The following is a 17,103-nucleotide window of genomic DNA, read 5'->3' as shown; positions in this document are numbered from 1 at the left end:
AGGCCCCGGCCCTACAAGAGGCCATCAGTAAAGACACTGGGACTTATTTAGAGTGAGTGAGGCCTAGTCATGTTCTGCTGGTGTGACAGGACAGGAGTACTAAAATTGGACAGTGAAGTAGTGTGGTGGAGGAAGTGAGCTGGAAGAAGAGTTCTGTGGTAAAAGCCTGTCAAGTTTAGGGTCAGCCATCTTGTTCTTCCGAGAAGTGTAATGCAGTTACTTTTATTCTACAAAGTACAATTTACCCTACGGGAATCCCATGTCCCTTTTCCCCAACCAAGTTCAATCCCCTAATAAAAACAACAAAAACAATACAAGACTGTTCATTGACTGAGAAATGTGTCTAATGGAGGTCATGCGAGCAGGGAGAAATGTGAGGATGCTGTAACATGTAGCAACCCCCGCGGGGCCATCTCTACACAATATTTTATGCCACACCATATTTGCGCAGAGGTCTTTCAAATGCATTTTTTGGGGGGGGGGGGGGGGGGGGAAACACACTTTTTTAAAGAAAAAAAACAAAACAGTAAAAGTTAACCCAATTGTTTGTATAATATGAAAGATGATGTTACGCTGAGTAAATAGATACCTAACATGTTAGGTTTTAAAATTGCGCATACTACAATTATTGCTCTCACTCCAACGATTGTGGCGATACTTCACATGTGTGGTTTGAACACTGTTTACATATGTGTTTTTTTCTTATTTATTTTACTTTTTATTTTTACGCTGTCCCTTAAATTTATTTATTTTTGATCACTTTTATTCCTATTACAAGGAATGTAAACATCTCTTGTAATAGAAATAAGCATGAAAGGTCCTCTTTATTGTGAGATCTTTTGTCAAAAAGAGCTCAGATCTCTCATTTACCTTTAAAAGCAATAAAAGAAAAAAGTAATTTTGCCTTTAGGAGAAGAAAAAAATCATACCTTTAAGACCAAAAGGCGGAAGTGATGTCGGGCGTTGCTCCAGTCCTCCAAGGGCATAGAGCCAAGTGGGGGCTATCTTGCCCTCACTCGGCTTCCTGCCCAGCTTTGGTTTGGATCGGCTCAGGGCTAACAGACAGGTACAAAAAGCTTGGAGACGACTGGGAAGTGGCGGGGGAGGGGGGCACCTCTCCCGCTGCCTTTAAAAGTGAACCAGTGGCAAATCCATGACGAGCCCACTTTTAACAGACGCGGAATCGCCCACAGTAGAAAAAAATATCAGGCTTATGACAGCTAGCTGCTGCCATAGCAATGGTATTTAGCGTCAATATAATGACATATATACTGTGTTCAGTCGGCAAGTGGTGCTTCTGTGTCACCACCATGCTTTTAGAGAGAAGAATGGCCGCTTACCAAACCTATATATCCAATGTATATCATAAGTGCATAGAGAAAACCGCAGCTTTTTGCAGTCTGGTCTCTGAGGCTTGAGGTGAATCCATGATCCCAACTCAAGGAGTATTAAAAACAATAGAGAGGACTTATAGTGTATTCCCTTTTAAAATAAATGTTTCATAAAAAATAATGTATCATTCTTACAGAGTAATCACCTTTATAAGGCAAACAGTGATGGCTGGCTCCGCCCGACGTGTTTTCCCTCAGAAGGCTTCAACTGGGATTATTATGGAGACATTGTCTCCAATCCCAGTAGTTGTGGCTCGGGTGCTCCCAGAGCAAGCTGCTTGCTGTGGGGGCACTTGTCAGGAGGGAGGGGCCAGGAGCGTGGGACCCGAGAAGAGAAGGATCTGGGCTGCTATGTGTAAAACCACCACATAGAGCAGGTAAGTGCTGTAGCTGTGAATGCTATTGAGGCCTATAAAGGGGCGAATCCTGATACAAAATTATAGCTTTTTTCAAGGCTGATAGGCAAGGTATTATCAAAAAAGGGAATGGTTATCTGGGCACCGCCACAGAGTACATTTAACAAAGGAAAATACAGTACAGTAGGGGGAGGGTACTTTTGATACAACTTCGGAAGCAACATGGAAAAAACACAAATGCTTTAAATTACATGGTTGGAAGATGCCTTTAGACTATTTGTAGTAGTACAGAACAATACAATTTTTTACAGACAGCATCAGCTAAATTGTATTCTGACATTCCATATTTTATAATGTAACTTTTACATTCAGTTTAGCCCAAATATAGCAGCATCCCCCAATCTGATTTAATTAAATCTGGAAAATTAAAGCCTATTGCAAATCATTTAAGATTGTGAATGTAAGCACGACAATTTTGGGGGGCTTTTTTTTCTGCAAATAAATGACACTCTAATGCTTATTTCTTCATTTTTAAATGGTTGTTTGGGGGCACTGTTGAAATAGGGGCCTAGTGCAAATCAAAAAAATATTATAATATAAATGTAGGCTTTGTAATCTTTTAGGGGGATTTTTTTTGTGAATAAATGACACTGATATGTTGATTTTTATATTTTACAATGGCTGTTGGGAGTCCTGTTCAAAACAGACCTTTGTGTACATAATGTAATATTGCACACATAGCCACCCCCAACTTTTGGGGAGTATTTTTGTCTGTCAATAAATGACTTTCTAATGCTAACTTCTAAATTTTACAAATGGTTGTTGGGGGTCTTGTTCAAATAGGGGCCTCTAGTACAAATAATATTAAACTGCACAAGTAGGTACTAAAAACCTTTTGTTTTTTTTCTACAAATACATTTCACCCTAATGATAATTTCTAGATTATTGGGGGTCCTGTTGAATTTGGGGCCTAGTGAAAGTATTTTCATACTGCAAATGGAGGCACAACGGTCTTTGGGGTAATTTATCTACAAATAAATGACACTCTAATGTTGATTTTTTGTTTTTACAAAGACTGTTGTGGGTCCTGCTGAAAATGGGGCCTAGTGAATATACAGTATTTCATACTTGGATCATACTGCCCTTGTGCTGCCCCAACGGGGCATAGAAGTTATATAGATTGTTCTTAACCATTTTCTATGGACGTTTTATATTTAGTTCACATGTGGCCATCTAGTTACCTTTTGTGGTAATGCACTTGTTTTCTTATTTTCTTTTTCCCTTATGTTTATGACACACTTCCTTTTGTATGTAATGCTCCACCCTTCTTCCCGAGATTGTAATTCCTGTGTCATGGATGCAGCTACAAGCCACATGTAGCAGGGCACATGCATTCTGCATAGTAAGCTACAGACAATATCATCTTTTGACCGCATAAATACTACAAGCTGTTCATCTGTTTGTATCCTGTCATCTGCTGTAACCTGATGTTCAGAATAAAAGCACCTTTGTGGATGGAATCAGTATTTGGTGAGTTCAAGCTATCTGAGGAGGATTGTCCTCAGTGATTATATCTTATACAGACCAGGCATAGAGGTCTCACAAGGGATAGTCGCTTCACAACAATCAGAGGGAGAATAGCCCTGGAAGGTTTACCCCCCCTTCATGACCAGGCCATATGGCACTGCATTACTTTTACTGACAATTGTGCGGTGGTACGATGCTGTACTCAAACAAAATTGATGTCCTTTTTTTTCTCACAAATAGAGCTTTTGGTTGTATTTGATCACCTCTGCGGTTTTTACTTTTTGCGCTATTAACAAAAAAAGACAGTTTTGAAAAAAATATATATTTTTTTACTTTCTGCTATAAAACATATCCAATAAAAATTCGGGCAAACATCAGGTCCGCTGGACCAGCTGATTGGCTCCTGCTGTGTCCAGTCACAGTGGGAGCAGATTGCCAGCAGTGTGTGTGTGCACCCCAGACCCAGAATTAGAAATACATGTACGTGATTTTGCGCTGAAGGGCCGCTCTGCTGCAGTAAATGTACGTGGGGTGTTCTGGTCAGACTGGGACCTAATGCAAATAATTTCATATTGCGCACATAGGTGCTACAAACTTTTGAGGTGCTTTCCTTTTCTGCAAATAAAGGACACTGACTCTAAATTTTAACATGTTGAAACTGAGACTTAGTGAAAGTATTTTTGTACTGCAAATGGAGACACAGCAGTCTTTGGGGGGGGGGGGGGGGCATTTATCTCCAACTAAATGCCACTCCTATGTTGATTTATCGGTCTTACACTGGCTGTTGGGGGTTCAAAACAGGCTCTACTGCAAAAAGTTTCCTATAGGTTCTGAGTTTTTAATGTGGGTACAACAATTTTATGAGCTGGCTTTTCTATGAATAAATGACACTCTAATGTTGATTTCTAGATTTTACAATGGCTGTTGAGAGTCCTGTTCAAATTGGGGCCTAGCGCAAATAATTTCAAACTGCAAACACAGGCACAAAAAAAGGCACAAAAAATGGATCAGATGCCGTACAATGCCATCAGATGCCGTACAGTGTCATCACATGCCGTGCAGTGTCATCACATGCCGTGCAGTGTCATCACACGTTGTACAGTGCCATCACATGCCATGCAGTGCCATCACATGCCTTACAGAGCTATCACATGCCGTACAGAGCCATCACATGCCGTGCAGTGTCCTTACATGTTTTACAGTGCCATCACATGCCCTACGGAGCCATTGCATGTACTACAGTGTGATCACATGCCGTACAGTGTCATTATGTGTTGTATAAGAGTACAGTGACAGAGATGATTGTATGTACAATAAAGGAGACTCTGGGGACATATAAGGGTCACTTTAGATGTGGGGGAGTTGTCAGTCTCCTCTCCTATGTACTTTACACAGGTATGCTCTATAATCATAGCACTGTGTACATTTCAGAGAACAGACATTGGGCACAGGTCACTATGCTCCTCACCATGTCGCCTCTTCTGATATAACACAGTGCTATGTGTAGAGAACTTACCTGTGTTCATTTCTGGACATGAGAAATGACTCTCCCCCAACTAGCTGGAGGAGACACTGATACAGACTTTGAATGAGTGAGGGGAGGGGGATAGGGAATTCGGAGGACACAGGAACATCAAAGCCCAGGAGAGAGGTGTTGGAGTCTGTCAGAGGAGAGCTTGCAGATAACAGCCAGGGAAAGGTGAGGATTTCACTGCTTGTATCACACTGTCTCTGCTTCTAGGTTTTAGTTGGGAGCATGCTGCCATGGAAACAGAGGCACACGAAGAACGTGCTCGTTCTAGATAGCAGCCTGGGTGTGCACCTCTTCACTAAACACCAGCCCCTGGGAAACATTTGAACTGAGAAAGAACTGTTAGAGGCTGATTCTGGGATTTTCTAAAAACTATTCTGCAAAAACTAAAGGACTGGTGAAAGAAAGAAATGCAATGCAGGTATGAGGGTAGCATGTACTACCTATTTTTGCATTCCCATGCTTCTCCTTTAATGAAGATGAAAGAGGAGAGTGCAAAAGTTGGCCTGAAATTGAACAATAAGAAAACTAGGATCATTGCAAGCGGTCTCATCACTCCTTGACAAAAAGAAGGAGAAGGAATGGAAACAGTGACAGATTGTATCTTCCTAGGCTCCAAGATCACGGCAGACAGTGACTGTAGCCATTAAATTAAGAGACGCTTGCTTCCTGGGAGAAAAGCAGTGGCATGGTGAAAGTTGGACCATAAGAAAGGCTGAGTGCCGAAGAATTGATGCTTTTGAATTATGGTGTTGGAGAAGACCCTTGAAAGTCCCTTGGATGGCAAGAAGATCAAATGAGTCAATCTTTATGGAAATCAACCCTGAAAATTCACTGGAAGGACAAATCCTGAATCTGAAGCTTAAAGACTTTGGCCATCTAATGCGAAGAGAGGACTCATTAGAAAAGACCCTGATGCTGGGAAACATGTAAGGAAAAAGATGAAGAGGACAACAGAAAACAAGATGGATGGATAGCATCATCATCAAAAAAATTAACAAAAGTCAAGCAAGCTCCGGGAGGAGTGGAGGACAGAAAAGCCTGGCATGCTATGGTTCATGAGGTCACGAAGAGTCAGACACGACTAAACAACAACAACAACAAAGTAAACTGTAGTTTGGTCTAATTAAATTAAATTAATCTTATTAAAAAAAGAACTGTTTAAAGTGGGAATCCAGGTACCGACACCCTCTTACACAGAGAACTATAATTTTCAAAAACAAAGCTTTGACTAGAGTTCTACTTTAAATCTGGAATTTATTAAAAATAACTTTAAAATATCAAATAAAGATGTATCCAGGGAACATTTTTATTTATTTATTTTTTAATAAAAAATAAATTTTAATGTATTAGAATATAACTACTGCTATAATAACTGCACCTTAACATAAGAATATGAAGAAGAGAAAAATGTCCACATTAAATCTATTGTATCTATTAGAAATCTTTAGGGAGAAGCTGATGCACTTCAGGAATAACAAGCATTCTTCTTCAGGATTGATTAGTTATTTTTAAGCAATGGTCATATACAGCACAGAGAAAACAAAATAATTTGTATGACTGTTAAATTAAAAGACAAAATGTTATTTTTTTTTGTTTTTTTGTTTTTTCTTTATTTTTGTATGAAAATGTAAAAATGATTCAAGTCTTTTTTTTTTTTTATAATTTACATATTTCTACTCTTCAAGCATATATTTCTCAATGTAGAACAGAGCAAATGGTTGTACTGGACGCGTCTTGGTTTCAAAGTCCGGATCAAGGTTACAGTAGAATTTTTAGGTCGGCCCATCCTGATTTGCAGTGGTCTTCTAAAACACAGAGAAAGATTGTTATTACTGGCAAACAGCTATAAAGTTTATTTTTATTTTTTTATTAGTTTTATTTCCTTTGTACTGTGGTAATATTTCTCGTTCAAAAGTTTTTATTTTATGTTAAAATAAATTACATGTACAGAATATAAAACAAATTATGCAATACCAGAAATAAAAAGTAGACATATTGAAGTACGGATGATACAAAGCAAAGAAGAATTTCAAGATATTCTCGTGGGAATAACAATAAATGGCCTTATATATTTTAGAATTTGAAAACATTCTTATAGCTGAGTTTTAAACATTTCAATCCCAAGAAAATATAAATATGTCTAAAAGAAAATATATGATTTTAAAGTTTTGACCATAACTTCTAAAGTATGTTTATAGTAAATATTATATAGTAAGGGAAGAACATAAAAGGTATATAGGAGGGGAAGGGGAGGGAATAATTCTCCGGAGGAGGTTTTATATATCAGCTAATGTTGTAATTTTATAAAAAATCTTAATCACCATAACAATAAAACTCGGTTGTCAATATTATCTGACGTATAATATTTAATCCAGGGTTTCCATATGATATCAAACTTTGTCATCTGGTTTTTATCTATAGCGTCCATTTTAGCATGGATGAAAGATTGATTCATTCTACGTTTGGTTTCTGCAATATTCACCACGTCTGTTTTCCATGCATTGGCTATAGTCTGCTTTGCGGCTATCAGGAGTGTAAGAACTAATTTGAATTGTTTCTGATTCAGAAAGGCTGGTTTTAAATTAAGGAGAGCTATGATTGGGTCTGGAAAAATTGGACGATCAAAAAATTTTGTAATTATCAGAAAGATAATTTTCCAAAATGATTGTACAATTGAGCAATGCCACCAGGTATGTATATAGGTACCCTTTTCTGGACAGCCACGAAAGCAGAGGCCAGTGTTGTCTGTTGAGAATTTGGCGATTCTCGCAGGAACCAAATACCAGCGTGTGAGAACTTTATATGATGATTCAGACGCCAATATATTTATAGAGGGAGACTTTGTGAAAGATCATATGTTGGACCAAGACCTAGAATCGATCGTACAATCCAAATCTTTTTCCCACTTGGCCACATATTTAGGTATAAGAGTATTAGAATTAGATATCAATTGTGTATACAATGATGTAATACGACCTTTAGCGTGTGGTTCCTTGAGACAAAATCTTTCAAATTGAGAAATATTATGTAAGTTTACATTTAAATTGAGAAGAGGAGTATAAAAAAATTTGATTTGGAGATATCTGAATATTTCTGATTGTGGAAGCTTATATAATTCACATAGATCTGTAAAAGATTTTATTGATGTAGTTGAAGTTAAATTATATAGACAAGTGATACCAGCCTTAGACCAAGCTTTAAAGGTTTTGGGATATTTCCAGGCTGGGTAAAAAGTCGTACTGTAGTAATATTTCAGACACAAGTAATTTATACTATTACTATAATATTTTATTTATATTAAATATATATCAGAGCTTGGGTGAACATAGCCACTTAATGCGTAGGTGTGGCTAAAAACACTTCCCAGATACTGGCATCGCTCATGTGACTACCCAGCCACGGTTAATATGGATGAGCAAAAATTTGAGATTTCTTATCCCCTAACATTGTCAAGAATTTGGTAGATTTAAGAGAGATTTTGCAATTTTGGTGCCATGCATTGGCATAAATGGGAAAAGTTAAATGAAGATGATGTTTGATTTTTTTTTTAGGGTGCAATAGGCTTTAACCACTTCTAGACCACCCTACGCAGTGATACTGGGGCAGGGCGTCCCTCTTGCATGAAATAATGTACCCGTACATGATTTCGTGCACGGGGTCTGGGGCATGTGCGGGCAGGATTGGGACCCACCGATCGTTCTGAGGAGAGGCAGAACGGCGGTCTGCCTATGTAAACAAGGCAGACAGTCATTCTACCAGAGGGGGAAATGGAGATCTCGTGTTTCTGCTAAGCAGAAATACTGATCTATGTTTTCCCCTAAGTCACAGTTAGGAGGCACCACCAGGGACACATTTAACCCTTTGATCACCCCTGATGTTAACCCCTTCCCTGCCAGTGTCATTTGTAAAGGGACAGTGCATTGTTTTTAGCACTGATCACTGTATCGGTGTCACTGGTCCCCAAAAATTGTCAGATTTGTCCACCACAATGTTGCAATCCCACTAAAAATCGCTGATCACTGCCATTATTAACCCTTTCATGACTAAGCCTATTTTTGGAATTTGGTGTTTACAAGTTAAAATCCATATTTTCTACTAGAAAATTACTTGGAACCCCCAAACATTATATATATTTTTTTAACAGAGACTCTACAGAATAAAACGGCGATTGTTGCAATATTTTATGTCACACGGTATTTGCGCAGCGGTGTTTTAAATGCAACTTTTTGGGAAAAGGGACACTTTCATGAATAAAAAAAAAAAAAAACAGTAAAATTATCCCATTTTTTTTGCATAATGTGAAAGATAATGTTACGCCGAGTAAATAGATACCAAACATGTCACACTTTATAATTGCACGCACTTGTGGATTGACGACAAAGTACGGTACCTAAAAATCTCAATAGGCGACACTTTAAACATTTTTTACGGTTACCAGGTTAGCGTTACAGAGGAGGTCTAGTGCTAGAATTATTGCTCTCGCTCTGACGATCGCGGCGATACCTCACATGTGTGATTTGAACACCGTTTACATACGCGGGCGCGACTTCCGTATGCGTTTTCTTTGCTTTGCGAGCTCGCGGGGACGGCGGGCGCTTTAAAAAAAAATTTTTTATTTTTTTATTTATTTTATTTATTTTAAAATGACTAAATTGTTTAAAATAAAAAAAATAAAAATTTGATCACTTTTATTGCTGTCACAAGGAATGTAAACATCCCTTGTGACAGTAATAGGCGGTGACAGGTACTCTTTATGGAGGGATCGGGGGTCTAAAAGACCCCCCACCCCTCCTTTACACTTCAGTGTATTCAGATCGCCGAAAACGGCGATTCTGAATACCGGATATTTTTTAAAAACCGGCGCCATTGGCAGCCGAGTAAACGGGAAGTGACGTCATGACGTCGCTTCCGTGTTTACTATGAGGAGACTGGAACGAAGCCGATTACGGCTTCGTTCCAGTTCCTCCCCAGCGGCCGGAGGCAGCGCAGAAGGAATCGGTGCTCCCGATCGAGCGGGAGCACCAGTAACAGCGGCGGGAGGCGGCGGGAGGGGGGGGACGTCCCCTCCCGCTCCTCCGGCATAACAGCCGAGCGGCTTTTAGCCGCATCGGTTGTTATGGCTGGATAGCCAATCGCCCGCTGATCAAAACGGTACCGGGATGATGCCTGCAGGTGCGGGCATCATCCCGGTATACCCCCCGGAAGCCGAGTACGCAGATGTGCGTACGCTCGGCGGGAAGGGGTTAATAAAAAAAATCCTAAATATATCCCATAGATTGTAGATGCAATAACTTTTGCGCAAACCAATCAATATACGCTTATTGAGAATTTTTTTTACCAAAAATTTGTAGCAGAACACATATTAACATAAAATGATGAATAAATGCTATTTTTTAAATGTTTTTATTGGATATGTTTTTATAGCAGAAAGCAAAAAATATTGTTTTTTCTTTTGAAAGTGGCGTTTTTTTTTTTTTATAGCGCAAAAAATAAAAATCACAGAGGTAATCAAATATCACCAAAATAAAGCTCTATTTGTGGGAAAAAAAGGACATCAATTTTATTTGGGTACAGCTCTGCACAATGGCGCAACTGTCAGTTAAAGCGATGCAGTGCCTTATGGCAAAAAATGGCCTGGTCAGGAATAGGTGTAAAACCTTCCAGGTCTGAAGTGGTTAAATAGCTCTCGAGGGTTACAAATGTTTCTTTCAACTACTTTCACCCGTTTTTGTGCCCAATTTTTTTTAAAAAAGACTCCTTATTCAAGATTTTTTTTTGCAAAAAACAAAAAAAAGTTAAAATAATGTAACTATACACAAATAATGATTATACAGACAAGAAATAGGAAAAACATAAATACAAACGAAAGAAAGAACAGTAAATAAAATAAAACTGCCCTAAATAAAAATTTAGCAAAATCAATTTCACAGAGATCATTCAATCGGGAAATCCGTTCGTCTGTGTGCTGGTCCGATGGACCAAATACAATGCAAGGGAAGTTATTGGTTACTGGCTATTGAACTTATGAACGGACTGTCGGAAAATACGATCGTTTGGAACAAGGTGACGTTCGTAACCTACAACGGGACTACATAGAGGCCAGTAGCCAATAGCTTTCATCTCCAAATTTTTTCTGAGCATGCGTGGCAGTTTGTGCGGCAGAATTCTCTACATACGATTGGAAAAAGTCCGATCGGATTTTGTTGTTGGAAAATTTTAGATCCAGCTCTCAAAATTTTTCCGTCGGAATGTCCGATAGAGCCCACACACGATCGGATTTTCCGACAACATTTTCTGACTTTTTCCGTCTGAAATTTCCGACCGTGTGTATGGGGCATCAGTGACAGACTATATCATATACTGTATGCTATTTTTTATTTTTTGAGTTTCGATTTGGGTTATGTTTCTCTTTATACCTTGGATTTGTATCTGTTGTACAAAAAGAGTCCAATGACAACACAACTGAAGATGATGAAGGCAATAATCCTCCAGATACAATGATGTGAAATATACAGATGATCACCTAAAGGCAAAAGGAAATGACATCATTTATAATCATGTTTACAATCTTGTCTGGATTAGTTGTCTCAGTGATTTAGTAATATAAGGGAACACATACAGTTTACATTGCAGTGTACAGTGACCCCCTGCAGGATGTCCCTTTCCATTGCAGCATGAGTTCCCCCTATTTTCTCCAGTGACACCCACAGTCCCAAGAATGAATGGGAGTCTATGGTAAGGTGACCACAGTTTCAAAATTAAATCCGGGGACATCTTACTGACCACACCCACTTATAATTACACCTTCAAAAGATGATATGAAGCCACACCCATATAGTAAGGCCCTCCATTTATATCACACCATAAAACGTACATATTTTACATAAGCAGATAATAAAAGTATAAAGACAATATAAACAGATTCCAATAAGAGGCACCATAATATGCATGTAGAGCACCACCTGCCGTACACCTGGAGGCGTGGCCAATAAGGTGGGTGTTGCTTCATGGTGTATGGCTTGTAGTGCAGTAATAAAGAATCTCCCAGCATTCTGCAGACATTCCCATGAGGCACCTGATCAACAATGTTCACTGAAGGATCCCAAAGTGACTGCTCAGGGGCCACAGAGAAAACCAGGGAAGGCCCCTAGAGAAAATGAGGGAAGGGATTAAATCGATATTAAAGTCTTGCTTTTTTTTTCTAAAATAAAAATAAATGTCATACTTACCTGCCCTGTGTAGTAGTTTTTCACAGAACAGCCCCGATCAGCCTCTTCTCAGTTCCCACCCCAGCACGCCTGGAACATCCCTCCTGCCGGGTGCCTCCACAGCAAGTAGCTTGCTCTGGGGCACCCAAGCAAGAGCGGTCCTGAGCCACAGCTCTGTGTGTCCATTCACACACAGAGCCGCAGGGTGGCCCCACCCCCTCTGTCTCCTGATTGGCTCACTTTCTATGGTTGACAATGGCTTCCAAAAGCCAATCAGGAGTGTGGGTTCCCAGAGAGCCAACTGTCTCATGGACATTGCTGGATCAAGAGGGGGGCTTAGGTAAATATTATGGGGGCTGGCCTTCTGCACACAGAAGGTATTTCACCTTCACGCATAGAATGCATGAAGGTAAAAAAACCTTGTGCCTTTACAACCACTTTAATAAAGCATCAGACAGCCTTGCCTTAAAGAGGAACTGCAGTCTGCTCACATAATTTGTAATAAAAAAATCTTTGCCATTCTGAAGCTTCCCTCCAATCACTTTGCATATTTTTTAATATATAGTATACTGTGACTCTGTACTTGCCAAATATGCTGCTAAAATCTCCCTCCACTGAGTCTGGCAGCTATCATTTTAACTGTGGGCAGCTGAAGCTGCTGCCTGTTCACTTCCTGGATTTCTGGCTCTGCAGCCCTGCAGCTCTCATTGGCCCTCTTATGACTCATCCCCCCTCCCTTCCTGGCAAACACCCATGAGAGTGAGAGAGAGAGAGAGAGAGCTGTGTATGATGTCATAAGCCTAGGCTAATGACCAGACAAGAAACAGGAAGTGGGCTGTATAAGGCATTTAATGGCAGATTATTATTATTATTTTTTAATACCGAAAGTTAAAACAACAAGAGCAGAAGATTTAATAGATGGAAAGATGAAAAATGACTGAAGGGCCGCTTTAAGATATCTAAAGGAAGAAAGGGGTTAGTGACAAGCAAGGCTGAAGATCTCCAGTGAGGAATTCATGGGTGACTGCACTGGGGGATAGCATTGGAAGGTTTAGGGGCAACAGGTGAGCTATGGGAGGGCATGGTTCTGTAGTCCTGGAATAATAAGCTGATAACAGTGCAACACAAGCAAAGAAAGACGTTTTTCACTTATATAACAAAACACTTTCAATGGTCTATTTAATAAACCAAAAGGGAGTAAATCAGGGAAATTCAGTGTTGAGGTGTAGATACAGTATCTCACAAAAGTGAGTACACCCCTAAGTGAAAATGGCTAATTGGACCCAATTTGGACATTAATGGATGTGTGTTGAGTTATTTTGAGGGGACAGCAAATTTACACTGTTATACAAGCTGTACACTCCCTACTTTACATTGTAGCAAAGTGTCATTTCTTCAGTGTTGTCACATGAAAAGATAGAATAAAATATTTACAAAAATGTGAGGGGTGTACTCACTTTTGTGAGATACTGTACATTTTAATGCTGATAGACATCAGAGATTTGTGCCAGCAGAGCAAAAACAGAGTCTACTCCACCAAATCAAAGAGGAGAATTTCCTGTTATTACTATTAGGCCTCTTTCACACGGGGCGGATCAGTAATGATCCGCCCCGTGATGATCCGCTCGCTCAGAGGGGATCGCTCCGTTGTCAATTCCGGCCGGAGAGAGCGACGTGTCAACATCTCCTGGAGAAGAAGAAGAAGAAGAAGAAGATGATGAAGAAGAAGAAGAACGGAAGGCGGCGGCGTCGACGACAGCGGCGACAGAAGACCGGGCCACCGCCTGTAAAAGAGCTATAAGAAGGCGCGGTGGCCCGGCAGAAGAACCGAAGAGGGGGACAAGACCCCCGAAGTCGGGAGAAGAGGCCGGCGGCGGCGAGGAAGAAAGCCGGACTCCTCCGCTAGCAAAAGAGCTACAAGAAGATAGCGGAGGAGTCCGGCGAGAAGACCCCCGAAGATGGAAGACCCCCGGAGCTGTGCAATAAAATATTTTATCTCGTGTGTTGTGTTTTTTTTTGGGTACTTTTATTTTACAGGTGAATGGGTAGGGGTACATTGTACCCCATACTCATTCACATAGGGTGGGGGGGCCGGTATCCGGGGGCCCCCTTATTAAAGGGGGCTCCTGGATTCCGATAAGCCCCCCGCCCGCAGACCCCGACAACCAACGGCCAGGGTTGTCGGGAAGAGGCCCTTGTCCTCATCAACATGGGGACAAGGTGCTTTGGGGTGGGGGGGCCGCGCGGCCCCCCCTTCCCCAAGGCACCCCCCATGTTGAGGGCACGCGGCCTGGTACGGCTCAGGAGGGGGGGGGGGGCTCGCTCGCCCCCCTTTCCTGGCCGGCCGGGTAGCGTGCTCGGACAAGGGTCTGTTGTGGACTTTGGGGGGACCCCCACACCGATTTTTTTTGGCGTTGGGGTTCCCCTTTAAGTCCATTCCAGGCGGCGGAGCCCGCGACGTCTCCGTCGCGGGCCCCGCCCACCTTGACACGCGCTCGAAATGAGCAGACTTTTCTCCGGGCGGGAACAGTCCGCTCATTTCGAAAGTACAGCGGACTGGACCACACACGGGCGGACTGTCCGCTCAAACCAAGTTTCAGCGGACAGTTTTTCGGGATTTCCGAAAAACTTTGTTCGTCAAACTGTCCGCTGAAACTGTCCGCTGAAAGCCCACACACGGGCGGACTGTCCGCTGAAACACTGTTCAGCGGACAAAGTTGAGCGAACAGTCCCCGCGTGTGTACGCGGCCTAAGAAGGCTGTTATGTCTGTTAGGAGAATCTAACATACTTTACATACACACTCATCAGTTTTACCTGGTAATAATATTAACTGGCTCCAGACATTCAGAAATGTGGGATGAGACACAAAGCATGCCACATAATCTCTGTCATAGTTGTATGTGCTGATCACTGTCCACGTATCATCCAAATCTTTAATTTCTGATTTGTTTATATCATCTGAATGTGGGATCCAGAAGATCTCTGCAGCCGGGAATCCACCAATGGCTCTACACTCGGGAGATCCATCACTGTTTCTATCCAGAGACACAGAGGGCTGAGCTGGAATAATAAATAAGAATTTCTTACATAAATAATTACTAGCGATGGTTTAGCTCATGTAAATATGGAAATCTGTGAAATATACACATTAGGAAAATAAGAACATTTCTAGGTATGGATATTGTTTACACAGCTACACTGGTCTTGCTTGGACTAATGCAAGTGTGTAGGTTCCATACCTGTTAGATCCCTCTACAACAGTCTTTCTCAACCTTTTCAACAGAAGAATCCTTGAAATAACTTTCAGATCTCAGGGAATCCCTGCTAAAATAAACTAATATCTACAACTCAGGATACATTAGTGTGATGGTGAGGGGGAAGAATGCTCCTTACACATGCGGTCATTGGGAAGAATTACCTCCTTACAGAGAGCTAAAAGGATCAATGGTGTCAGTGGAAACCTATCTGAGAGTCAGCAATTGCTCATTGCTCAAGGAACCCCTAGCAACTTCTGGAGGAACCCTAGTTGAGAAATTCTGCTACTCCAGTGATCAGTTAAATTGGTCTGGCTTCTGGGTTTTGGCAGTAGCTACTGGTGCTCCATCAGTCAGAGGGGTAGCAGACGGACCTGACCACAGACCCCACCCCCCATCGCTCCAGCCCACGCACCATACCCCCCGGTCGCTGGCTCACTCAACCTGTGTTGTCCCCGGTCTGACATGGAGGCGGCAGCGGCTTCCCCTCTCGGTCTCCTCCATGTCCTGGCCTCTGTGTTCCCTCTCCAGGTTGGGCTTCCCCTATGTCTCCTTGGATCACAGCAGCCGTACGTCTCCTCCCTCCTCCTCCTTGGCCAATAGGATGGCTTTTCCTTTTGGCCAATCGGGAAACGGGTCTAAGGACCCGCTTCCTGATTGGCTGGGAGGAGAATCAGTTTGACAATAGCGAATAGCTACTGTATACCTCCGCATGTAGATTAGGGGGCCGGATGCATAGATAGGGGGGTGGCGCCCCTGCACCCCTAATGAACGGGCCACCACTGGGTTTTGGCCTAATGTAACTGTGTAAAAATATCAATGCCTGGAATTCCTCTGTAATGCCTTGCCCTGAAGGGAGCACTGATAATAACCAAGTCTCCCTTCATAGTGTACAGAGGCTGCTCGACCTACAGTAGGCTCAGTTTGAAGTACACTGACAAATGTATGCTCAGCCTAAGGGATGTTTTTTATGTATTTATTACAGAAAACTTGAACAAGAGAGGGACATGGGTGCAAGAAACTCCAAAACGTTACAGTAGAAGAAAATAACAGGATGGCAACTTCAGAAAGACTTCTCTTATAGGAGCTTTTGCTGGGGGTAACAAGAATGGCCAGCTAATCAATGACTCTATGCAAGCAGTCCCAGTCCTTACAACAACTCCTGGTTCTTTCCCAAGTACATTCACAACCAGAGTCTTTAGCAAGTCCCTACTCACAATGTCCAAGTATAGCCATAACATTCTTGTGTGATGCAAGGATCCCACTTTAAGTCAGCCTTTACAGGTGATGCCCTCCAGCAAGTATCTTTTATCCCAGATTTCTTCAGACCCTCAGCCAAGCGAAGGTCAAGGTCCAACATCAGCTCTCAGCTACACAGGTTGCATCCCAGGGGCAGTAGATCTAGGACATGCACTCTCTGAGCAAGCCTCCCAAACATTTATCTTCTCTCTAAGCCACCTTTTTGGTACCAGGCATTGGTAGTGAGTAGATACATTTTCATAACTTCAGTGACTGACTCTCCTAATCTATTCTCCGTAAGCTTCTTCCAGAGAAAGGCAGGAGTAATCGACCACAAAGCTTAGGGAGACCTGAGCAGGCATAAAAATAGATCACTACTCCCCTGAATACAGCAGAGCCTAATTCTTTACCACTCCTGCACCACAGTTAAAGGAGAAGTTCAGCCAAAGGTCGTTTGGCTGGGCTTCACCTATGGATCACAGGAGTGCAATTCGTTTTGCACTCCATTGACTCTTTTTCAGCAGATAGCGGACTGACAGAAATCAGTCCAAGCACCGCGTCATCCCGACCACGGAGTCTGGATCCACCAGGTG

The 17,103-nt window shown here is 41.7% G+C and overlaps 1 protein-coding gene across 2 annotated transcripts in view; it reads right to left on the bottom strand.

The window, feature by feature from the left end:
* Window positions 1–6,108: 6,108 nt before the first annotated feature.
* Window positions 6,109–17,103, bottom strand: part of LOC143981719 (cell surface glycoprotein CD200 receptor 2-like) — a 37,822-nt gene continuing 26,827 nt past the window's right edge. For both annotated transcript variants that reach the window (XM_077479762.1, XM_077479761.1), the window contains 3 exons: window positions 14,832–15,077; window positions 11,225–11,331; window positions 6,109–6,613 (listed from right to left, as the gene is read on the bottom strand). In XM_077479762.1, coding sequence (XP_077335888.1) covers window positions 6,581–6,613; window positions 11,225–11,331; window positions 14,832–15,077 — 386 coding nt within the window. In that variant the 3' untranslated portion in view covers window positions 6,109–6,580. The remainder of the gene's footprint in view (window positions 6,614–11,224; window positions 11,332–14,831; window positions 15,078–17,103) is intronic.

This window comes from Lithobates pipiens, unplaced genomic scaffold (genome assembly GCF_037356315.1).
Source record: "Lithobates pipiens isolate NorthernLeopardFrog02 unplaced genomic scaffold, aLitPip1_a1.2 Scaffold_16, whole genome shotgun sequence".
In the NCBI taxonomy this organism is placed as follows: domain Eukaryota; kingdom Metazoa; phylum Chordata; class Amphibia; order Anura; family Ranidae; genus Lithobates; species Lithobates pipiens.
The sequence above is the reverse complement of the archived record's forward strand: the minus strand, read 5'-3'. Positions and strand labels throughout refer to the sequence as shown.